This window comes from Haliaeetus albicilla, chromosome 4 (genome assembly GCF_947461875.1).
Source record: "Haliaeetus albicilla chromosome 4, bHalAlb1.1, whole genome shotgun sequence".
NCBI lineage: Eukaryota > Metazoa > Chordata > Aves > Accipitriformes > Accipitridae > Haliaeetus > Haliaeetus albicilla.
Genome location: NC_091486.1, coordinates 8,476,649 through 8,500,997, shown reverse-complemented (window position 1 = coordinate 8,500,997; position 24,349 = coordinate 8,476,649). Strand labels below are relative to the sequence as shown.

General features: G+C 40.2%; 1 protein-coding gene across 3 annotated transcripts in view; it reads left to right on the top strand.

The window, feature by feature from the left end:
* MGAT5 (alpha-1,6-mannosylglycoprotein 6-beta-N-acetylglucosaminyltransferase) overlaps positions 1-19,853 on the top strand; it is a 138,831-nt gene extending 118,978 nt beyond the window's left edge. For all 3 annotated transcript variants that reach the window (XM_069780823.1, XM_069780824.1, XM_069780825.1), the window contains exons 13-17: positions 1,370-1,516; positions 5,372-5,488; positions 6,316-6,390; positions 10,489-10,646; positions 12,385-19,853. In XM_069780823.1, coding sequence (XP_069636924.1) covers positions 1,370-1,516; positions 5,372-5,488; positions 6,316-6,390; positions 10,489-10,646; positions 12,385-12,583 — 696 coding nt within the window. In that variant the 3' untranslated portion in view covers positions 12,584-19,853. The remainder of the gene's footprint in view (positions 1-1,369; positions 1,517-5,371; positions 5,489-6,315; positions 6,391-10,488; positions 10,647-12,384) is intronic.
* The last annotated feature ends 4,496 nt before the right edge of the window (positions 19,854-24,349 follow it).

Genomic DNA, 24,349 nt, shown 5'->3' with positions numbered 1-24,349 from the left:
TAGTAGAGGTAGTCTTCCAGATCTTTTTTTTATCAGCCACTGGAGAGTTTCCTGTAAGATTTAAATCTGCAAGATAGCTGAAAAACTTTTTGCAAGTAGGCGACTTTTTGAACCTGAAAATTGAAATCTGAAATAACAATGTTCAGCTCCATGCAGTGGAAATTGTATGTCCTCAACTATGCTGAGAAGCATTAGCTTTCTTTTTAAAATGAGCCAACTCAGAATTTATACTGTTGCCGTGGGTCAGAGAGGATTGATGCTGCAATGCCTGTGCACAACAATACTGACTCCAGGTTTATGCATCCATGTTAAGATCAGCTCCTAGAAAGGGCCTTCAGTTTTGAATCTTCTTTCACTAGGATTCACTTCCATGTTGCAGAAAATTTAATGTAGAATAGTATAATTTGACCTCTTTGAATACATACATCCTGAATACATGATCCTAATAATTATGAAGATTGCTCTTTTTATTTTCTTGAAAAAAAGCAGTAGGTATATATATGCATGTTAAGTCGTACAGCAGTGCTGTGAAACTGCTGTTACGAATGAGAGCTTGTAATTCTCTCATTATACACAGACATTCAAATAAAGATGAAGAATCCTATATTTAATTCAGGGGTTTTAATTATGTGGGGCCAGGAAAGGGGTCAAGATCCAAATAAAAGCCAAACAGCTCTGAAAAAATATTAAATTTCTTTACATTGGAGAGAAGCACTGCCTTTTCTAGAGCACCTGTAATCTTGGCTGATTTAAGAATAGCTGTGTGATGCATTTTTCCTCCTTCAATTTACCTTGGAGGTGTTGAACCCTCTTAATCCTATGCAAGCTCTTGCTGCCTAGGTACAGTATCTTCAGCTGATGTTTGCTGCCATCTATCGTTTTAATTAGAAGACTTAATCAGTTTGGCAGGAGCATGTTCATATTGGCAAAACCAGCAGGTTAGCTGTTGTGGGAGAGAGGGGGAAAACAGTAGTGTGGCTGTTCCATGAGGTTACTGCAGTAAAACCTGTACCTGCAAGAGAGCCCCAGCAGTTTCATTTCAACACCAATCAAACCACCAAATGACTTTTTTTTTTTTTTTTCCCCCCCCCAAAAAAAATAGCTGAAAGGGTCTGTTGTTGCCTCAGCTCCGTGAAAAACCATCTCAGCTCATTACAGAAGATTATTGTCAAATGTGTTTTACAGGACATTCCGTTACTGCTTGGGTAGGAGGGGGTGAGCTGCTGAATTTCTCCCACTTTCTTCTTAACATTACATTTTTTTAGGCTGGTAAATTTAAAATGCATTATTGTTTATTTTAAGTTAGCTCTTAGCTTTCAGTTTTTGTAAAGAACAAAAATTAAGATAGTCCTTTTTTTCTATTTTTCAGCTGTTCGTTGGTCTCGGATTTCCATATGAAGGGCCAGCTCCTTTAGAGGCTATTGCTAATGGATGTGCTTTTCTAAATTTAAGATTTAACCCGCCAAAAAGTAGCAAAAACACAGAATTTTTTAAAGGCAAACCTACACTCCGAGAGGTAAGATTTATCAATCTTGGTAATTTCTTGATTGAAAATGATTGTGGATTTCTTTTTAGTAACCCAATATAGGAAAAATTGCCTAGGGGTTCACAGTTTATTGCAAAAGGTGTACAACTGTAGTTTTCTTTGGCCATTGATGGGATTATCAGTCCTTATTTTTATAGGATAATCAAAAATTTTTCGTTAACATATTGTTAAGCTTTATGTCTAGATTTGCTTATGTACATTCTGCTAATTCTTATTGATAGACCATAAACTGAAGTTTCACTTGAAAACCTGATGTTCTTCCCGGGAACAGATCATGTCATCGGATACATGATGTGTCATTTGAAAGTGGTTTTATTTTGTTGAAGAAACAAACGTTACTGTGTACTGTGCAGGAAGTAAATAGGTGTTTAAGTAAACTATAAAAATGACATTTGTGGGTTGTTGTGGGTGTTTGGGGATATTTTTTTTTTCCTCCAGAAAAGACCTGCTCAAGGCACTGTTGAGCTAAGGTCACAGCCCACAGTGTTTGTGGTTAAACACTGAAGACATTTGGAGAACTGACTCTGTAAGAGAACAGTAAAAAACAAACCTCAAGCTTTCAAAACAGCCAGTGAGTTTAAACTCTAGTAAGAGAAAAATGAGGCTAAGTAAACTAGCCCCTCACCCCGGCACTGACTTTGGAATATTTTTCTTCTTTGGTGTAGGTAAAATTCAGCCTATAACACTTTTAAGCATTTAACAGTCATGTAGCCATTTCTGACATTTAGCACTTTTGCCTTGACCATGGCTTGTTCATAAGTGTATATACATATTTTCCTTACATACTTATCTGAATGGAAAGCTCTCTGATAACACTTAGATGGTGAGAACTTTGCACAGCCATATTTCCCAATTCATGTTATGCTTGAGCTATATAAATTGCATACTGAGTGGCACCAGCTAGTCGATAAGCAAAAGACAGTTCACCAGGAACATAAACTCTTTATGATTTTGTGATCCAGGACTGTAATTGCCTTTCAGCTTGTACAGGACACGAGTTCAAACTCACCCCTTCTCACAGCTTGCATTGCTAGCAAAGGAGATAGCGATAAGAGAAAAGAAGTCTGTTTAAACTTTCTCCTTGTGCTTGGCACTTCTCAAAGCTTTTCTTCTGTGGGTCACTCGACTGTTTGTCTCATTTCCAGTGGTTTTGTGCCCAGACACTATAGCTGGTCAGGCTGAGTAAATAATCTGGACCCACCTAACTCTTTAGTAGGAATTTTAGTGCTTGGAATGCTGTGCTAAATCCTGCTGGCATGTGTCAGCACTAACAGAAATGCTGTGCACCTGACTTGAACAGAAAAATAATCCCTATTGACTGCTTTAGTACAAAATAATATAATGAACGTTCGTCACAAATGTTGCTGCGTTCACATGCTCTGCTGACCTATCCTAAGAATAACCTTTTCTATAACTGGTTTTCACAACTGCATTTAGATCCGATTGCCAGTAATCCATGTGCTGGTTCTTTGGGATTAAGAAAGTCCTTAAATCCTTCTCTCAGTTTTTTCAAGTGTTAAAGGCGAACAAAAGAAGCTTGTGTAGTGCTGCAAATTGATTATCCATAGACGAATTTGAAGATAAAGTCTGTGTTTAGTACTTTTGTAAAGTAACCATTGCAAGTCACTACTTTCTCTCTTGTTCTAGGTAGAATTTATTGGGAGGGGTGTTAACTGTTTCCCCTCTACCCCCAAGATGGGGTCCTGTAGTGAAGAGTCTGTACGAAAGTTGGAAATGACAGTTTTCATTTTAGATCAGCAGTTGTTTTGTCTTGGGACATGTTTTTGCTGGGGGAAAGAGCCAGAAAAAAAAAAAACACACCAAAAACACCAACAAAAAATCACCTTCAAGCAGCTTGTTTTGTACCAGTATTTGTACCAATATTTCTTCTCCAAAGAAAGATGTACTTGGTCGGTGTAGTTTCTTTCATTTTCTGCTTTTAGGAAGGGGAAAAAAAAGACCTGAAATTAGAAATTAATTTAAATCTATTTATAAGAATGCTTACAGATTTTAATTATAGGCAGAGGGAGTATCTCCTGAATATCTAAAACATTAAGGCTCAGCCAATTAAAGCATTTCAGTATTAGGAAATATTCTTAATATTTTTTGAGAGTATAGATTTAGAATTACTGGTGCAATAAAATTATGTTGCTAGTTACTCTTAATACTTAAAACCGCTACTAGTCTGAGAAGTTTAGTTGTTCGTCTGACAGATCAGATCTGGCTTTAATGTTGCCATCTGTCTGAGATGGTAGAGAAAGAGTGGTCTAAGGCATAATTCCTAGAGCTTTGTGGTATTTCAAACACTCTTCTATGTTCATATTTTTAAAGGTGCAATAGAAGGTTTTTCACTGTTACTGAAAGCAGTAGGAATGTAGCTTCTGCCATCTGAAGTCCAGACATAAGTGCCTTGGGAACTCAGTCATGGTAACCAAATTTTTAAGTACATATAGTTTTAGTTGCAGTAGAAATACTCTTGAAGAAAGGTTAGAATATGTCAGTCTTCGAGAAGCATTGGACTTTTTGGAGGAATTTAAACTATGCCGATGGGAGCACAGTGCAGTGGGCTGCAAGGGAATGTAGGCAGCTACGGAAGCTATCTGTGTGCAGAACCATCCTGAGTGACCAGCCCAGCAGCTGCAATCTTCAGCCAGTCCGTGAGCCCTCCCCACCACGCTGCCCTGCAGCCAAAGGTGGGAGCTGGCCCAGAGTCCCCTGGAGCATTGGTCTCGGAGCACAGATTTATGCTAGCTGATCCCATATGTAACTAAGACTGGCTTCTCTTGTCCACAAACAAAATGCAAGAGGCAAAATTTTTTTTAAGTAGTTTCTTGAATTCATTTGAGGAAGAGAACAAGTATGGTATATGCCCAGTGCAGAAGGTTCTTGCCAACAGATGTTGTTTCCTACTTCAGATCTTTTGCGCTAACTAGATTTTTCTTTGTATCATGCATAAAGAGGCAGCTGTATAAAAATTGTCCATGAATAATCTGTCGGGGTTGGGGTGTGTATTTATTTAAAAATCAGTTGTCTTCTGAGGCCAGTGTGAAACACTCCCTTCTCTTCTGCAGCTTTTGCTTCCTCTCTGTGTTCATTTGCATGTTCCTCTCACTGCTGTGCAACCTGTCACAAAAATTACCTTTAGTGCCATCCTGCTAGTTCTCAAAGCAATCTCTGATATAACTTTTCTTAGTTATCTACTTGGGTATTTATTGAATTTGTTTTCTGATCAAGTGGTGAGCAAAATTCCAGTTAACACTCTTATTGAGGTCAAATCACTCTTGTACTTACAGCAGTGAGAGTCAGAATTCATCCTAAGTGATAGAAATGATTCTTTATTCACTACTACTCACAGAAGCTTGGAAATGTTTGAAATTTGAAGGAGAGACAGGACAAGGATGACATCTCTTGAAGCCAGTCATGCAGGTCTAACCAGGACCCGTAGCAATTACGGGTTGTGAAAATGGAGGGCTGCTCTGTGAATGAGCTGTGGGGAAGCAGGGTCACATTGTAAAAGTAATTTCAGTAAGCATCAGGTCTTCTGTGATGTGGGTCATTATGAGGACCAAAGCCACAAGTGAGAGGTGCACAAATGTTACTTGTGATCTGTGTTATTATCTGATTTTCAGTTTTCCAACTAAATTCACTCTCTAAATTTAAACACAGAAAATCTGAAAGATAATTCAGAAGGAATGATGCTGACTGTCAGATTCTAGCTGAATTCTTGTTTTATTGTAGCGCCTATCACCCAAAAAGTCTGATGAGAGTGAGAGGGAAGGCTATCTTGACGCATTAATTTTTACCGAAATAATTTCTTCCCTTCAGTTGACATCGCAGCATCCCTATGCTGAAGTTTACATCGGGAAGCCCCATGTCTGGACTGTTGACATCAATGATCTTTCTGAAGTTGACAAGGCTGTGAAATCAATTTTGAATCAAAAGGTGGGAAATATATCCTCAATTTGTCATCAACACTTGAAGGTGTATTTTGTACTGCATGTAGAGTGCTTCCTAATGTTAGTCTGATTAAAGCAGAGTGCTGCACTTTGGCAGAATATTGGGGAAAAAAATTGTTATTACACATCTGTGGTATCTGATTACCATGTTTTAGTACTGGATATGTCAAGTTTTTTCCTGAAAAAAATAAATGAGTGGATTTGTATAGAAATGTGAATTTCTTCTGTAAATTATACAGCAATCTACATTTTCTGTGCATTCAGTGAGGAAGTTTGCTTGTTGATTCTTAGAGCATTGCAGGCTGTCCAAGTGCATGCTCAACTCTTTTGACTGATTTTGTAGCCTTGACATAACTGCCACTGAAGTGCTTGTGCACTTACAGTGTGGAATTGTAATGAGGGCACTTCAAGGAAAAAAAAAAGTTTGAAGTAATTTTCAAAGCTATCACATTCTGGTTTTGCCATAATGTTTTCTTTTTCACTTCAACTCCAGAACTGAAACTCAGTTAAAGCAGGAGCTCTGGAATCCCACAGGGTCTGAAGCTAGCTTGATACCTATTACATCGCAGTATACCCTGAGTTTCCTTAAAGATAATCACTGAGTAACTTTTATTGCCTTTACAAAGTAGCAAAAATCAGCTTAAACTGCTGATGGTTTTGTGAAATTGTGATTTGTTAATGAGTTTATTTGCATTTATTGTTGCTACTTAAGCTACAATGTAGTATTTGGAATACAAATTGCTACCACGCAGTGCATCACAAAGTTCATTTAAAGAAAAAAACCTCTAACATTAACACACTATGTTTTCACAGATTGACCCTTATTTGCCCTATGAATTTACATGTGAGGGAATGCTTCAGAGGATGAACGCGTTTATTGAAAGACAGGTATGAACTTTTATTGTGGATGACTCTTGTTTTATGTTGGGAAGGGAGGACCCTCTCCATTTTAAAGCTTCTCAGTGTTGTTGCTGTTCAAGTAGAAATAGTAGCTGTGCAGTCCCTGGTGTTTCATCAAAGCAGAAAGGCAAAGTAATTTTTCAGTTTATATGTGACTTCTTTGACTGTGTACACACAAAAAATCTTTGGATCATGAAGTATCATGTAAATACAGAGATACTTTTGTGGTAGAATTGCACTTAGGCTAAAGCCTCTGGGCAGATTTTTTTAAGTGTTTAGTTTCAATTGACAAAGCTTTACGTGGTTTGGAAACCGGTTACTTAAAGGACTTTTGGCCCCCATGCATTATTGCCAGCTGACAGCAGCAGAAGATACTGAGTTGGAGTAATAAACTGCAGAGATTTACCCGGGATCCTGATTTCTAGAAACTGTATGTTTGCTTGGAATTCTGCCCAAGGCCAGATCAGTTGCAGTGGCCAGCTCTGCCTTTTGTTCTGGCTGCTGCAGAAGAGAGATAGGAATAACCTATATCTCTGATATGCCAATTAATTGCCAGGATTTCTTTCAAAAGCACTGGACATGCTTCTGTACCTGTATTGTGAAAGTGGACGGTGTTAAAGACAGTAATAAAGAATAACACAGCTTCAGGTCAGAAGCGTAGTTAACATAACTATTTCCAGTTTCCTGCCAATAAATACTTTAAGCTTTTTGCTGCTGTATTGATGACATAGCCTTTAAAAGTATCTCTGCTTCTTTTGATTCTCTTACCTGAGTTAGCTATAACTGAGAGGTTTTGTCAATACAGGAAGAAATAGAGCTCAGGGTAAGGGAGAAAAGGAGACAATCTAGAAAAAGCATCTGTGGGGCAAAGCTGTCTTTCCCCCCGGACCTCCCCCAAGGGCTAAGCCCTGGCCTGTACCCTGTGCTTCTCAGAAATAAGTAGAGCATTGTAATTTTGTTCATTGCTTTGACTAATTGTCAAAAGCCATTATTGTTTCACAGCCCCCAGGATGCTCAAGCATCATTATTAGCTGCATGTGCTTAGCACTCTGCCCGATTAACATGTCAGATGAAGCAAAAATAAAGGTTGAGACCTTATTTTGAAGAGTTTGTGGTGGGAGGCAGGCAGAACAGAGAGAGCAGCACAAGCTTGGAACAGGAACAAAGATGCACAGAGTTGATGTGGTTCAGAGGTTCTGGGGTGCATTAACTACGAGAGTGTGGTCTTCAGGGGATGTTTGAATGTGAAGAGGATGGGGCCAGATACACTAACCCACAAGTCACCCTATGGGATAGGGAAACTGTAGAACTTAAAAGGAGTTGTCCGGAGTTCCCCTTTTGGGGCCTTGGCTCAGGATCAGGAAGGAGGACCGTGTTCACAAGTAAGGTTTAGAGAATTCCCTGAATCTTCAGATCCAACAGCTGGGCTGAAGGTTTTTAGGGTCTGAAGTAAGAGAACTACTGTGAGCTGTGGTTTCATGTTTAGCAGTGCCACCTTCAACTGGATTAAAACAGCTTTCACTCCAAGCTACTCCTCCCTGCCAGTGCACTGCCCCTGCCAGCAGCCCAGCATGGCTGTGTCATCTCCTGAATCCATCCCTTGATCCTGTTTGCTCTGTGGCTGCACAGACAGTTGTGTCAATCTGCAAAGCGACAGTGTAGGGTGGGAACCAAAGGGTGGGACTGCCTAAATTGGCACTGCCATCAAAGGAGCCACCAGGCAACTGCAGCCGAAGCAGCTGCGGGATTCCCTGTTGCAAACTTGGGAGCTGTTGGATGAGGCGGGCTGGGCTGATGGAACAGACATGCTGACTTTGAAAGATGTGGTCAAGCGGAATGCTTGGTAACCCGGCAGAAAATGTTTTTGGCAGGTTAGCAAACTGACTTGGCTCAGCAGAGGGTCAGCTGAGCACCAGAGCTTGGCAAAGGGAGTGGAGTGAGGACATTCGTCTAAGAACAAGAAAAGCTAGAGGGAGGAGGACACCTCCTTTGACAGAAGAACTAAGCCTGTCTCACCTTGAAATTGTGGTTATAGGCAAAACAAAAATAAACACAGTCTCTGGTAAAGCTTAACTTTCTGTTTTACGTAACATCTTTTCTTTATTTTACCCTTATGCATGTAGGGTTGTCGGGCAAGATAGACTGGGTTGAAGATACCAAGTTTAGGTTGCTTTTATGTTTGATAGGAAAACTAGCCAGAGACAGCAAACTGAAGCACAGCCCTGTGTGCTGGTACCTGTGAAAGTGATGTTCTCCAAGACATGCTTCAGGGTGGCATAAGCTGAGGAAGGCTTCCCACCAAGCTATGGACTGGAAATGGGAGGCTGTGCCCAGTTTTGGGGGAGAATTTTCAACTAAGAGATGTTAAAAGCTGAAGCCCCAAGCAAACAGTGAAGCCTCACAAGTGATTCACTGTCTTTGAAAAACTTTGTCTCCTGCCTGCACTAGCTGTGAATCCAATCTGATATTACAGTACTATATTGTATATATTACATTGGTATATATTACAGTATTAGATTGGATTTTGAACCTATATACATTTCCTCCTGCATCTAGTAGTTTAAATATTGATTTATAAAAGGACAGAATAAGCAAGGCACTTAAGCCAAATAGCAAAATGACCTTTTTGAAACAACCTTATTAAAAAGTACCTCCAACCATCTATTGTTAACGTGTTCTTTTAGATGCTGTTAAAATTATTCTGCCATAAATATGCTCTAAAATTACTCAGGTTTTTCAAATACGGCACAAGGGAATGGCTTAGAGCTGCATCAGGGGAAGTTCAGAATGGATATTGGGGAAAAAGCTCTTCATGAGAGGGTGATCAAGCACAGAAACAAGCTCCCCAGGGAAGTGGTCATGGCCCCAAGCCTGTCAGTGTTAAGACGCTTTTGGACAATGCTCTTAGATATATGGTTTAGCTTTTAAGTTGCCCTGTGTGGAGTCAGGAGATGGTCTCTATGATCTTAGTGGGTCCCTTCCAACTCAGGATATCCTGTGATTCATGACTGTATAATATTAAATTTATGGTTAGACCTGGGAGTATGAAAACTTCTTCCTTCAGCAGAGGAAATCTAAACAGAGAAAAAAAAACAACCAAACTGATGTTGAGAACTGGTAAGTGATCTGTGGTCTTAGCTTCATTAAAATTTCAAGTAGTTCAGACTTTGGGTCACAGCGTGGGACCTGTCCATACAAGTATTAGTTTTGTCAGGAGAAAGCAAACCATGATGGACTGGGCCCAAATTTTCTGATCACCTTTTGATGGGAGTTGCCAAATGTTAAAATAATGGCTGAATATCATGGAATGTTATACAAAACCAGTGTTTAAAATTTTCTTTTTGCTTTTTCTCATTTTAAATGTCAAGACCGTACGAACTTGTCTTTGAATAGTTTTCGCTAGCAGTTGTGTTTATATATGATTTCTTCCTTCCCTCTTTCCACTGTGGTGACAGTTGACTGCATGCATTATTTTTAGCAATTTTTTTCAGTGTTGGGAGAGCACTTTTATTAGCAGTTCAACCAAGAAGAGCAAACAAACTCTTTGAGTCCTGGTTGCTTTGTAGAAATCTTCAGTCTTTTATGAGTTCAGCTCGCTCCGTAGAGCTGCGAGTCCCCTGATCCTTTCCACGTGGCTCTCCGCATGGGCCACTTGAGACAGTTCTTGCCTACAGGGTAACTGGCCTCTGGAATTCTTCTCCTACCAGAACTTCCTCCTGATATTTACTGTTACAAAAATAGTTCTGCTGGCACCAAATTAGTGAAACAGGAGTCACTGAGAAAGCCAAAACGGGTTGGGTGTGTGGAATTAAAGAGACTAGCTAGAGTTGCTTATGATAAATTAAAAAAGGTAAAGGTAGGGAAGAATGATACTACCACATTTTAAGTAGCAAAGGTGATAATTCCCTCATGCTAAAAAAAAAAAAAAATATTCTTTTAAAATGTGCTTAAGTTACTGATTTTAATACAACTGACATGAGCTGCAAAATGAGTGTTTGGGTGATAATAACCACTTATTTTACTAATGGGGAAAATTGCTGTCAAGGGACTGGATGCATCATAATAAAGTATGATCTGTCACTGCAGGATTTCTGTCATGGGCAGGTGATGTGGCCACCATTAAGTGCCCTTCAAGTAAAAACTGCTGAACCTGGAAAATCCTGCAAACAAGTCTGTCAGGAAAACCAGCTCATCTGTGAGCCTTCCTTCTTCCAGCATCTTAACAAGGACAAAGCTCTGCTTAGGTAAGTACTTAGAAGCACAAACATATTATTTGGTCTCTTTTTATTGCACTGGCTTTTGCCGCATATTAAGTTTAGTGCATGAATTCTGTGAGAAGGGAAGGTGGGGAGAGAAGTACTGTCTTGTTTGGCTGCAGCAAGCTGTGAAGTTAGCTGTCAGTCCTTCGTGGCAGTGGATGGTAGAAGTTACTGCTGTGCTGAGAGCACCGTTCCACGTAGCATGTGTTTCTGCAATGAGGAATACAGCACCGAGGCCAAAAATTTACATCTCTTCCTTCCCTGCCCTCCATCTCCCACACGTGTGCCCCTTTGATGTTGGGTTGCTTGCACTGCGCAAAGATGCTTGTGCTGCAGGGATCGCAGATGCCAGGGGTATAATTGTGTTTGGATGGACCCTTTGCAGCCCTGGCTGAGCAGGTACACTATTCCGTAGCTTTTGCCATATCCTTCTGAGAATTGGTGAACTTGCAGGACTCTTAATGCTTATCCAAACTGTGCTCAGTCGGCTGGGTCAGAAACAAAATGCATTTTGTTGCAGTAAATAGAAATCTGTACACATTGTGTGATTTCTGTCAGTTGTTCACATGATTTTAAATATAACATTTATAAAGTGTTGCTTTTATTTATTGAGCTCCCTCATTGGTCACGATTAACATCCGTATTGAAACATCTATATTCACTGGCAATTAGCAATTCCTGTTTCTGCAAACCTTTTGTCGGTATTGTCCTGGGTAAAGAATTGTAAACCCGTGTACATTAGAGGTATTAGTACCAACTGATAAAAGCTTACGAGCTATGCATTAAGGAAGTTAATGTTGCTTTCAGGTGCTGTCACTTTGGGAATATGTCTGTGTTCCTTTCAGAATGAAAACAAAGCACTCAAAGCTAGGCTCCAACAAATGGCTGCTAGGGAATCTGCTTTCTAGGTTTTCTATCTCCACTTTTTGCTAAATTAAATTGTAGAAGGTTTTCATTTTTGTATTTTGTTTGAAAAGTTGTAATTTCCAGTGGAGTTCAGAAGCAGCTCATACAAAAACTTTGTCAGGCTTCTTTTCTAGCTGTCTAGACAAGATTATAATTCTGTGGAAAAAAAAACCTGTTAAATGCTGAAAGCTACCAGTGTTTCCAGAGTTAAGTGAAAAACAAGCTTCTACTGGAATTGCTACCCTCGTGCTTAAGCTTTGTGGTCAGAAAATGGCAACTCGAATTTTTCTCTTTTTTCAGCTAGCTAGCACTAGCTGGTTCCTCGGAGCGGTGGGTCCAGCTCTGACCTGCTTCTGCTGTACCCCAGCAGCATCGCCTTATGCTCACAGTTTGGCTGACCGCACCTGGAGCTCCCCAGGGCTGCCTGGCATGGTGTGGCTTGCCTGGGGGAGATCCCTGCTGGTATCGATGAGAATATCTCCTGATTTCAGATTCTTTGGTTTTGTCTTACTAGAAATCCATGGTGTATTTAAATATTAGCTTTGGGGAACAGTCAAAAGCTTTTTTTTCCTTTTTAACTTCTTTTATTAATCTTTAGGAAACCGAGTAAAACTGAAAAGGCTGTACTGCCCTCTGCAGAGAGAATCTGCACAGGCGAAAAGAAATGAGAGTCATGTTCTGGAAATCTGCAATTCTGAATGTACTTGATTTAGGATGTAATACAGCATTTTATTTTATTTTTAACAAGGAAGGATGGAAACTGTACTGAACTCCTGTAAACTCCACTGTGATTTAGATGATGTGCTTTGCTTTTTAGGCATAATATTGAATGTCTCACCATGGAGTCTGCAAATGATATTCTGGTCCCCTCTTTTGATGGAAGAAGGAAGCACTGTGTTTTCCAAGGTGACCTCTTATTGTTCAGCTGTGCCGGCTCCCACCCAACCCACAGAAGAATCTGCCCCTGCAGAGACTATATTAAGGGGCAGGTTGCGCTTTGTAAAGACTGCCTATAGCAGCAGCAGAGCTTCTTTTGAGTTGAGGACAAAATGTAAGTAGTTTTGAGAGGAGCTACTTATTACTTCCTGCACTTTTGTCCAGGTTTTTCGCTGCAGGCAGAGCTATCATTGCTGGGCAGAATTATCTACTAAGAGAGGAGGGATTCATAACAAACAGCTAACTGACCTTTTCTTCCTATAAGAACATTTGCAGTGTAACTCTTCAGATTCTTTCATCTGTTTGCGAAGAGAAACGAGTTTCATGTTCTACAGTGATTTGAAGATGACTGCACAGAATAGTTTGTACAAAATTCCCAGACCCATCAAACTTCTTTTTCTGTTGTTTGGGTGAAGTGTTTTCTATTTTTTTAATGAGTTAGGACATCCCCCATCATGGTTAGCTAAAGGATCTCAACTTCATTCCAGTAGAAAATTGAAAAAAGTGTGCTTGAGGGAGGGGTGTGCAGGGGAGGGAGGACTAACATTTTATTCTAGGTGCACTGGTTTGGGTACTGCTTTAGCTTGAATGGCTATAAAGTGGTTTACTTCACAAGAACTCAGAATCACAAGATAGCTCTGTACCCTGTTATTGGGTTATCTGGGCCCAGTTCTTCTTTCTGTTTTTTTTTTTTTTTTAAATCTTTGTATACAACAAGGTATTGTCTGCGTCACGGCTGCTGCATCGGAGCAGTCTAAACAGAGAGTATCATGAATGAGCAAATAGGCAGTTGCCAGCGTGTGACACATCATCTTGGTGACTCAACGACTGACTAGGATTGTGGCATTTTCTTCAGTGGAAAAGCTACAAAAACATACTGCCATTTTTGGAATGGACTTGTCACAGTTTACTGGTCCCATTTAGAGAGTAATCCTTGGAATTTGCCCATGCTTCTGTTGTAGTCTGTCTACTAGAAATACTGTGTGAAGCAAAAAGTATTCAGCATCATTGGAGCAATATTATCATTAGAGCCTCAGTTTGCTACGGCTTCCAGTAGTTAAAGTGTTGCTGAATGACATAGAAAGGTTAAACTAAGCTAACTATAATTATTGTATGATAGAAATGTAAAATGTCTTCATAACTAGCTAGGTTTTTAAAGAGAATTTTTTTCCAAAGAACAAGTAAGAGGAGACAAAAAACTGCTAAGAAAAGCATTGATCAGTCTTGTGGGTTCTTTGGTTTTCTGTTTTGGGGGGTGGTGTTTGTTTCTTTTTTTCTTTTAGCAGGCACACCAATTACAAATTTAGACTAAAACAATTCAAGAGTTTGGTATTCAAATCAAACTTCATTTTTTTAGAGCAGCAAGTTAAATCTTCTAAACCGCCTTCTTTTTATAGGGGTAAGTTTTGTTATTTTCAGCAGAAGGTGGCATGCTTGACAGCACCATTTGGAGTCAGGAAATGATATGCTAAGATCAGTGAGAAACAAATCTGCAGTATATTTTGAAAGCACTCGTAGTGTGCAGGTTTACACTTTGGACGTGCTCTGACCATACGGGGAAAAAAAACTCAAATCATCATGAAGGGTTTTTTCATAAAGATTAACAAACATTACCAGTTAATAAAGAAAAGCATAGATACTTTAAATTTTCCTTTCTTGGATATATCCGGTTGGTTCAGATTTTTCTTGTAACTGGCATTCACTACCTGTGTGTGAATATTGATGTGTCTCTTGACCTACCAAAGACCAAGCAAGGGAAATGCTATTTAATCTTGGATAAATTCTCAAGACAAGAGAGCAGAACAGTATACATTTTAAAGTTTCAATTTGAAAGCACTGAATTAGTTTTTTCAAGTTTTTTTTGTTTACTGCCTCAGCACTCCTGACAGTGTTATCCTGTGAAACTCCATAACATTGCTGTGGACTACACAGAACTTAATCCTGAGAGATTGTTCAGTATCCAAAAAGGGTATGTGGGAAGTGTTGAACAGCAGGGTCACCAGGAACTGCATTGTGATGATGTGCTGCATTTTAGAGTAATTTTCCAGAAACAGAACAGCTGGGCCCTATAATGGGAGGCAAACTTTTTGTATGAAAAGAAAACAAACACAAACTAGTATGAAAATCCTCACTGTTACCATAGCTCAGCGTTTGCTTCAGTCAGCACAAATGGAGTTTGCAATAGTTTTAATACTCGGGAAAAGCTGGGGGAGGAGGTTTGGAAATGAGTCTGAGCAGGCGCAACAATTCATTTTGTATTTATATATAATATTTCCTGCATACCTGTGCATATTCATGCAACTGGAAAATCCTGCATATTAAAATATATACACTTACACCTGGTGCTGAAAGTAAAGGCAACAGCAGAATTTGCCTTTACCCATTCAGCCTGAGGTTCTTCAGGCAGGAATTTAGTTCGGAATGAGATATTGCAGAATTACATCAGAAACAAAGATTTGTATGGGTGCACTTAAAGAATGCAAAACACGTAGTTTTTGCTGTAGTGCAATTCTTTGCTGTAAATACATATTTGCTTGTTTCCCGCCCCCAGTGTATGGGCCACATGGCATACTGCATTTTATTTTGCCTCTAAACCTTTAAAGATGGAAGGGGTTTGGTATTTGTTGTTATAAGATTTTCTGGTCTAGTGTTTTGCTCAATGCTAAGTTTGCCTTTACCACAGCAGGGAGAGTCTATATAAGCTCTGGGTTTTTTTCATGCTGTAGCACTGTTGCTTTCTAGTCTACTGAATTGAATTACTGCATCCTGGCAAAAATGAAACAGCAGATACCAATGCTGCTTGCATTTTAGCCAGGGACAGAACATCTAAATTGGCTTCAGAATCAGTTGGGTCTGATCTTATTTCCATTGAAATCTATAAAGAAGGCTCATCAATCTTAAAGAAAAAAGAACCAAGACCTATAATTCGATAGGCCTCTATTATTAATTTTAAACTCTCTTTTCAGAAGAAATATTACTTTTATGAACTGCAGCTTCAGTCTAAATTTCTGTAAAAGGAAACTATCATATGAGAACTGTAAGTGCATAAACTTTGTAAACATTACTCACTAAACCCGATACAGCACTCCCCCATCACTCAGCAGTGTTTGTTCGTGCGTTGATAAATAAGTGAATCCTTCTGCAGATAAGCACTCAGGCAAATCCATGTGGGACTATTTAAAATTTTGAATGATTTACTAAAATGTATAATATATTTCCACATGTCAGGATAGAGGGCAGCCTTCTGTCCAAGTTCCATGACTATTTTCCTTCCTAATTAAAGAATAAAGGTATAGTCCAATTATTGCACTTAAACAAGGTTATTAGAGATGGGACTGTGCTACTGTTTTGCAGTCTGACAGTAAAGCTTGCAGCTTCCTTTACTCAGAAATCAGGTTTTTGCATGACTTGCATTTGAATATATTGATCAGCAATTGATGGGAAAAAATGTCAAAAAAGTTGAATATAAAAACACTTTACAAGCTTTTAAACATATCTCTCATATCAAGACATTCTTTGTTTTAAAATTTTGTATTTTTGTATGTGACCTAGTTTTTTTCAAAAATCTTGTTCCTGCGAGATTAGAAAACTTGAGAAGCATTTACATATTTATTAAAATTAACATAAAGGCTTGCCTTTGAAAGGTAAAGTTGGTAAATACACACTGTTTAAAAATGCCAATAAAAACCTCATTTATTTCATATATGCAAGTTGATTTGCACATGTATAAATAGAGTTGCTTTTTGCATTTTTTGCTTAGTTTCTATGTTTCTTTTTGTAATTTATAGTTGCAGCTGCGTGTTTGCTTGTTTATATCAGATTATGTTTCTCCTACAAATATTTAATGTTTATGTGCCTTTTTTTACTTTCTTTGGGGTTTGGATGAGCGTTTGGAATATGGACACTGTCTGAACAAGTATAATGGAACACTAATTACAGGTAAAAATAGTGCTTGATGACTATACAGCTTAGCACCATGAATTTTGAAAGTTTTTAAGTAGTGGAGAAATCGGTTCTAAAACTATAAGGTAAAGGTTAATAAGATAAAACTATAACTTTCATAATTCTTGCAAAAAGTTGCTCCTGCAAGCAGAATACCCTTCACTGAATATCTGTAATTTGACATGAGAGCTCCTGCTGGGATGGGACATCTTTGTTTAAAGACCAGAGGGCAAACTAAAGCCGTTAGGAGACAATGCTAACAGAAAACCTCTAGGAACAGCCATATCTGATTTGATCAGCAGGAGAATTGAAGATCCACATTAAAGTTTGTGAGGTGGTGGTTTTTTTGGCTAAAGACATCTGTACATGGAAGTGCACGGGGTGATTCCTGGTGCTACCCGGAGAGTACAGTCATTTTATGGTACCTGAATTTACGACTCTCAGTGGGGAGGGAACTCTGGATATTCAGCTTATTGCAGATGTTTTTCTTTTTAATGCTACTACTTTTCTGCAAGAAGAATATTTTGCAGAATAGCTGCTGATCAGGTGTCAGTTGGAGACCGCAGAACGGGGTTGCAGACAGAGCCAGGACTCTGCATCTTCCCCGCTCGGCTCTGCTCCCAACTACTTGTACTGGCTTTTGCAACTTGCTTATTGACAAGCATTCAGACTTGCTGAAAGTTTCTGTTGATACCAGCTGCAAATCAGGTTCTTAGCTGATGTCTTCTCTCTCCTCCCTTAATCGTGTTGTACAAGTATCCTTTAAAATCCTAGTCAACGTCCTTGGTTTATCCTTGATATGAAAGACATGCCCTCCCCTCTCAAAAATGAGTGGCCCATCTAAATTACAAAGATGATTTATGAGCTTGCAGCACTTTTCACATAAACAAAATCCAAATTGCTTTCTCAGGTATGTATTTTGCTTGTAGTGCATTTCAGGACCAGATTTTGCTAGTAAAATAAATTAAATGGGATGAATCAGGCTGAATACTATCTCATTCAAGTCTAATTAACTTCATGACTCCCACTGGCTTCAGTGATAGCTGAACTCCTCCATTAATTTTTCTTCAAATTAAAAAAGCAGCTCTCCCTTTTTAATACATACAAAGCACTGTATCTTACAAGATAAAGACCAAACACTTGCAGGTTATATTGTACACATATCAGCAGCCAATTTTCCTTGCTGTTTACAGCAGATATCATCTCTGACTAAGTTGATGTTACCTATTATTAAAGTATCAGGTGAAAACTTGGATAAATAGCTGTTCAGTCTACAGTTTGGAGTTGGAGGGGTGGGGTGTTTGGGTTTTTTGTTGTTTGGTTTTTTTAAAGAGACTAGTAGTTATCGGTTTCCAGTTTCACAGTCTTTTTTTCCAGGGGTGCTAACATTTTGGCATGGCTCGCTCTTCATGATGTTTGCCCTACAGCTGCTATGCCTTCAAGTTTGGACTTGGGACCTCTTTCCATTTGTAGTTCTCCTTTGGTCCCATTGTTTTAGGGACCGCTGTAAAGTCGAGGCGAATAATGCACTGACGGATGTACGCTTTCATTCAGGCTGAAAAGGCCAGGGACAGATATGGTTTCATTGAGATAGGCTTTAATAATATTGCTGTAAATGTAACATCAAACCATATTGTTTTATGGGCAGTGACTTAAATCTTGTCTTCATATTTTTAAGCAGCTCTATAGGTTGGTTTTTTTTTTTAAGTTAGTTTGTAATTTCCAAATATGATATTTAAATGGAAAGTGTAAAGAGCAAACTCCGTGTATCAAGTGTAAGATGTTTACTGTAGGAATGTGTTGAAAATACCAGAGGCTGAACCCCAGAATGCCTCAGATGTGAGGCGTTGTTCATGTTCTTTCTTCCAGGGAAAGTGCAACTGTTGCCAAAGTGTCTTGCTTTTATAGGTGTAATCCTTGACATATTCATATAATTATGAACATACAATAGTATGTTTTAATTCAGCACACCTCTCCTAACAGCACTAAGCCACCTCTTTATTAAATGGGTAAATAAAATCAGGTCCTCAAAGTTTTGATGAAATAACTCCACCTTCCACACACAGAAACGGCTTTTAAAAAATTCAGTTGTAATTAAGTGAATACCCTTCCCTCTGCTAGGAAGGTCAGCGCAGGTGCCATTTAACTAAGGTGGGCTATGCATGGGAACAGAATTTGTCACCTTGCGTAAGGGCTCGCAGGACTGAAGCATTGTGGACCCTGCTGTCCTCACGTTTCACAGCTATTGTAACACGCGGCTGCTGCTTTGTACAGGAAAATAATATCTCTATTGCACTGCACTGTCGTACTTGCAAATACCAGCCCTAGGTCAGTGCTGCTGCACTCGCGGCCAGCCACGCAGTAGAGGCTCGGTCCTGCAGGAGCCAGCAAAATCCTTGGCTTTAAGGAGAGCATGTAAATAATGCTATGGCATTTACTGGAGCCATCCGGACACTTGGCAAAGTGCATGCAACAGGTCCTGGCTCGGACTCCAGCAGCTGCAAAGTAGTTCGAAGTATCAGATAGGTACACAATAAATCAAGTTAAATTGCTGTCTGAAGGCAGTTAATTTTAATAGGGTTATACCCGGAACTAATTTGTTACGTTCATTACCAGGTCTGCTGCAGTACAGTGAAACCATTTTTAAGAAGTCATGGGTTTATTTGGTTTTTGCAAAGGAATACAGCAGAGCAGGAGGAAACGCCAGTTTTTACCAAAGGAAAAAAAGAGTACGTTTTATGAGAAAAGTTACCCTGAAGCTTCCAGGAGAGCTAAAATAAAAATACAAGGGGATATTTACAAAGCTAATTTGAGCTTGGAGAAGTTGATCCCCCTGAGCTTGCTAGGCTGACTGCTGCGGGGGGGCCCTCCAGAGGGCAATTTGGGGCAGCAGTTTGGTTTCTGGTCTGAGTCATTCCCTGGGGGAGACTCTCTCTCCATGGGCGAAGGGGGTCAAAGTCTGAATAATCCCTGTAGCACTGTATATTGAAAAAAACCCCTACTAAAATCTGTAAAAATAAGAGTGCTGCATTTGCAGATAATAATTCGGAGTCAATGAGAGTTTTTATATGTACATGAGAACTTCAGGGTCAGGCTGGTACTTATGTGTATTTTGTTTGGTTTGAAGTCTCTCTTAAAAGGTTGATCCTTTGTCTTATTTAAATGGTTGTGTTCCACTATATTACGTTCAAGCAGTTTGATTCAGAAAGAACAGAACACAGTGGTTCAGATACTGTCAAGTTACTGGGGTTCAATAGGATGGGATTTTTTTAATTTTTTTTTCTTTTTTTTAGAAAAGTAAATGTCTGTACTTTAATGGCATAGAAAAATGCTTTGTTTTCACTGTTGTAGAAAAAAAACTAGGGAGAACTTTATTTTTCAATAAACCTTTTTCTTGTGTGATTTGGATTTATGATTGCTTTGTGCTTAAATGGGAAGTCTGTGAGCTGCCATTTATCCAAAATCGCGTTTCTGTGGCTTATCCTTGCAATTCTGTAGCTGGGCATTTCTGCTGCTGGCCCACCTCTTCAGAGGTGAGCACAAACAGTCCCATCTACCCACATCTGGGCCATAAGAACAACAGGCAAGTAATTATCTTTTTACTTTGTCTTTTAAATCCAAGTTGGACAATGGATAAAATCAAGGTTCATTTCAGCAGGGCAGTTTTGCCACAGCAGTAGTGAGGAATTCCTGGTTTCCTAGAAATTTCCAGTACACAAGGAAGACTCTGGAATTGCACAGCAGCACATGGATAGACAAGACTTACTGGCACAATACACTACGGAGTTAAAAAATGAAAGCTATGTTGTGGTAAAATAACAGCTTTAGAGAGTGTTGTCTTTCAAGATCCAAGTTTAAATGCTAAGAGCTGGGATGGCTTATGGAATGCTCGCCTATGGAACAAGAGATCAAGCATGAAACTTTGGACTACGTGCCTGTGTTGCTTCAGTCAGCGTCGCTCCCAGGCTGGGCTGAGGTTTCAGCAGCCAACAGCAGCTGGTGCTGCAGGAGCCAGCACCCACGAGGCGCCGTGGAGAGTCCCTCTGCCAAAATCGTCTGAGAGATGGTAACCTGTGTCTTAGGGGGAGTGGAGTGTGCATTCAGTCCGCTTGATGGATGCCACGTTAAATCACCTCGGAGGTTGTAAGCACATACATCAAAAAAGACGTACAATATAAATGTGCACAGATTGAGACTTCTTAGAGGGAACTGTCGGTTTATTTTGGTTGCACCCATTCTGCTGAATGGCTCTTTCTGCCCACCTCATTTTTTGTTAGCCCAGCCGAGACTAAGGGAAGGGTCCTCTCCTGTCAGCTTCTGCTAGGAATTTTTAGAGGTTTCAGGGGAGGTGTCCAAGAGTAATAGAACAATTAATGTGGGAGCAGTATGCAGTAGTAAAATGAATAGTAAAAAAACCCCAACCAACCAAAAAACCAAAATGAAGACCAGCTCTTTTTTTCTGTTGTAAAAATGTCCATTTGTAATATAGCTGCTATGTACTTTTTAAAACTACACTGGTGAGAAGCAACTGCTTACTTTCTTACACCACCACCTTTTTCCATCTTTTTTGTAGGCTTTTTTTTTAACATGTGGCCACACATAACTGAGTAATGTAAAATCAGAATAGTACAGAAGTCAGTAACTATCAACTTGGGATCCTTTTTTTTTCCTTGTCCCAGTTAATGACAGACAACACTGGTAAGCAATAGCATAAATAAAAATGTCACACTGAAGTGGGAAGGTGAAGTGCCTGCAGGTTTGGGAGAGGGTTTGTGACCTGGGTTTGGATTGCATCATCTATTCACTGCCGGAATTGGGGAGTTTAGGGCATCGTGGCTACACAGGATGGTTTTCTGCTGCGTGTTGCTGGCAGTACTTCTGCAAGAGCCTTTTATTACTGTTTCAGTGAGGCGAAGTACATGAGTATTTTTCACCAGTCACCCCTTTTTATGGGTATTTCTGTGGCGAACTTTACCTCAGGTTAAAATTGGTGAAAATTTTGTTGGTTCTGTGTTGCTGTTCAACATACCACAATTCTGAAATGTTTCCTAACATCAAAATTAATTAGTGGAGGACACTGCTCATTCAGTCCCTTGTTCTGGTTATTTTTGGAAACATTTTCCTTCCTGTTTCATTCCCCTAATTATTGTTCAGCTTTGACATTATAAGGAGACATCTGTAAGATGGTGAGCAGCTAGAGTCAGCGGTGGGCTGCGTTGCAGTCACATAACGGAAGAAAAATGTATGAAAATTGGAACTTGGAGTAAAAAACACACACGCCATGCAGCTGTATTGGAAAGATCATTCAGGGAGCTTGAATACTAAATCCTGCAACTTAGACGCTTAGACTGGGTTCAGTCAAACTCCATCTGGTAGAGAGTCCACAGCTGGAAACATTTTGCTGGGACTTTGTGCTGCTCAAAAGCCTCACCTTGCACTGACACTTCAGCTTGCAAGAGACAGAGGATCCCAGTTTACTGCTTTACAATGCCCTGTATTTATGTTTATGCTTGTTGGGACTTGCACATTTTATTATTTTACTGATTATGGAGACTGCATTTAACTAAAATCCCAGTAGTAAATCTTTGTTGCCAAAGAAATCAAATACTGTTTGCACTGAACAGGCTCCAGATGTTAGGTCTCACTGTATGTCCTGCTTTGTCTTGTGGACCCGTGGCTTGGAGGTCTTTCCTCCCACGAGACTTACTGCAGGACGTCGGAGGAGCGCTGGCTGGCTGAAGGCGTCTGCTTCGTGCACATTTTTGAGCACGTTTGTGAGAAGGGAAACTTCAAAGCGAAAAGCGCTGAACAAAAATGCTGAAGCAGGAATACCACCTTTAAAGAAAACGTACCAAGGTATGACGAGCCTCTGGTGTTTCAGCAAGTAACAACTGTTGCTTGCTTGCAATGTAAGTAATCAGTCCAGTGGATTTTTGAAGTAAAGGCTGCTAAATTGCTTTTTAGAGACTGAGAGACCCCTCTCAGCTTTTATTTCCTCCCCGCCTCCATAGGCGGGAGGGAGGAATCAATGGGATTTGCCCAAGACCACGCTGCTGGCTTGGATTCTGCTCAATGGGTCTGCTCCAGGAAAAGGAGGTTGGCACTTCTTGTCACTTCAGTATTTTAGAACAGGTGTCACCTTCACTCCTTGCTCAGTGTAAGGTAAAGGGTTACAATCCTGTAAGGCCTGTGTTATGAAGAAGTGCGTTCAGAAGAATACCGGGGTTGGCGGCAACAGCGTTAGCTGACAAAATAGGATGTTTCCCAATTACTTGCCAAACTAATGTAGAGAGAGTAGCCCTTCTGTGCAGGCTTTGGATAAACGTACTTTCAGCCAGCCTCCCTGCATCCGAGTGCTTTTGTTGGTGCCCATGTCTGTCCCTGCTGGACCTGCAGGCTGGGCTTCTCCTGACCTGCTCTCGCACGCTCCCGGGGTGGGCTGGAGGCTGCCAGAGGAGCAGCTGTGCTGACCGCAGGGAGTAGCACCAATCGGGTAAAATTCAAGGACCGTTCAGTGCTGCCTCAAATGCTGATCTTGTGGCTGAAAGGAAAACGTCAGCTCTCAAACGTGGGAGGAACAGGAGAGGGAAATATCCCTGGGTTGTCTGCTACTTGATTTAATTATGCTCTCCAGTTGTGTAACCTGGACCCACATGCCAGGCCGCAGGAATGTGTTTTTGTGTGCTACTCCTTAGTTACTGGTACTCAATAAACACAGCCACAGGCTCAGTGATGTGCTTTGTCACAGCACCACTTGGTGGCAGTGCACCTAGCACAGACTAGCAGCAGACCTAGGAGCAGAGGAGAGAAATTGCAGGTGCTGCGAGCACAGCACACCACTTTCCTATGTCCAAACGCTGGATGAAGCATCTACACACGTCCGTGCCCCCCAGGGATAATCTCTGGGTCAAGTAGCTTCAGCTTTTCCTAATCTCTGTTGCTGCAGAGGCAGCTTGCTGCTATCATGGCCCTCTAATACTCCATCCTCAGGCTTCAAAAGAAAACGGATAGTGAAGACATTACTTGAGTATAAATTTGACTGTTTAGGAAAAAATGCATTGCCATGTTGGGAACAAACATTCCTGCTTTGTGTATTATTAAGGCTTACTACTTGTCTCGTGACCTCGCATCTTCATGAGCTGACCCACAGAAAAGGATGCCAGAAATGTCTATGCTTTTTCCCAGGCAGCTGGGTTTGCAGCAATGCAAATGGTATTACTGACCATGAGAAACTCTGTGGTACATTCCCAGATGCAGGTGTACCTAGAGCTGAATTTGCCCATGTCTGAGGAGCTTCTTGTCTGGGTTCTTTGCTTCAGGTCCATTTCTGGAACATCATTTTCAGCAAGGAGCTTCTTTTGAGGCTCCATTTTTCCACCATGGTTGGATGAGACTTATTTACGGCATTTACCTACTATTGTGAGAAGAGAAATGGGACTAAATCAGCAAGGCATGTTAGTCTGGTGATTTCTTGATGACAATCTGGCTTTTAGCTGTAAGTAAGTAAGTAAGTAAGTGGAACATTTATTTTTTTCCATTATTAAAATACACCTCATGCCTACCTGGTTCATGTGAGGCATGGCTTGGGATTCAAGACTGCAGCTGGTGTAATCCTTACTGTGAGAGTTTTTGATAGCTTCTTTCTCTGCTGAACAATACGGCTAAATTCAAAGCATCTGCTCGGATGCATAGTCACTTTCAGGGATTAATTCGCAATTCTGAGTTTGGCCAGACTTCAGTGTCAGTTTGCAGTTTCTGTACTGGCCAGTGCTGTTCCTTGTGTGAACACTGAAGCTCATTCCTTGTGTCCTGTGCACAACAAAGAGGCTTTGGCACTGCTGACAAGCTTCTGTGGCCTGTGATCACCAAGCAAAGTGTATTATGTTGGCCAGTGCCAGGTTTCA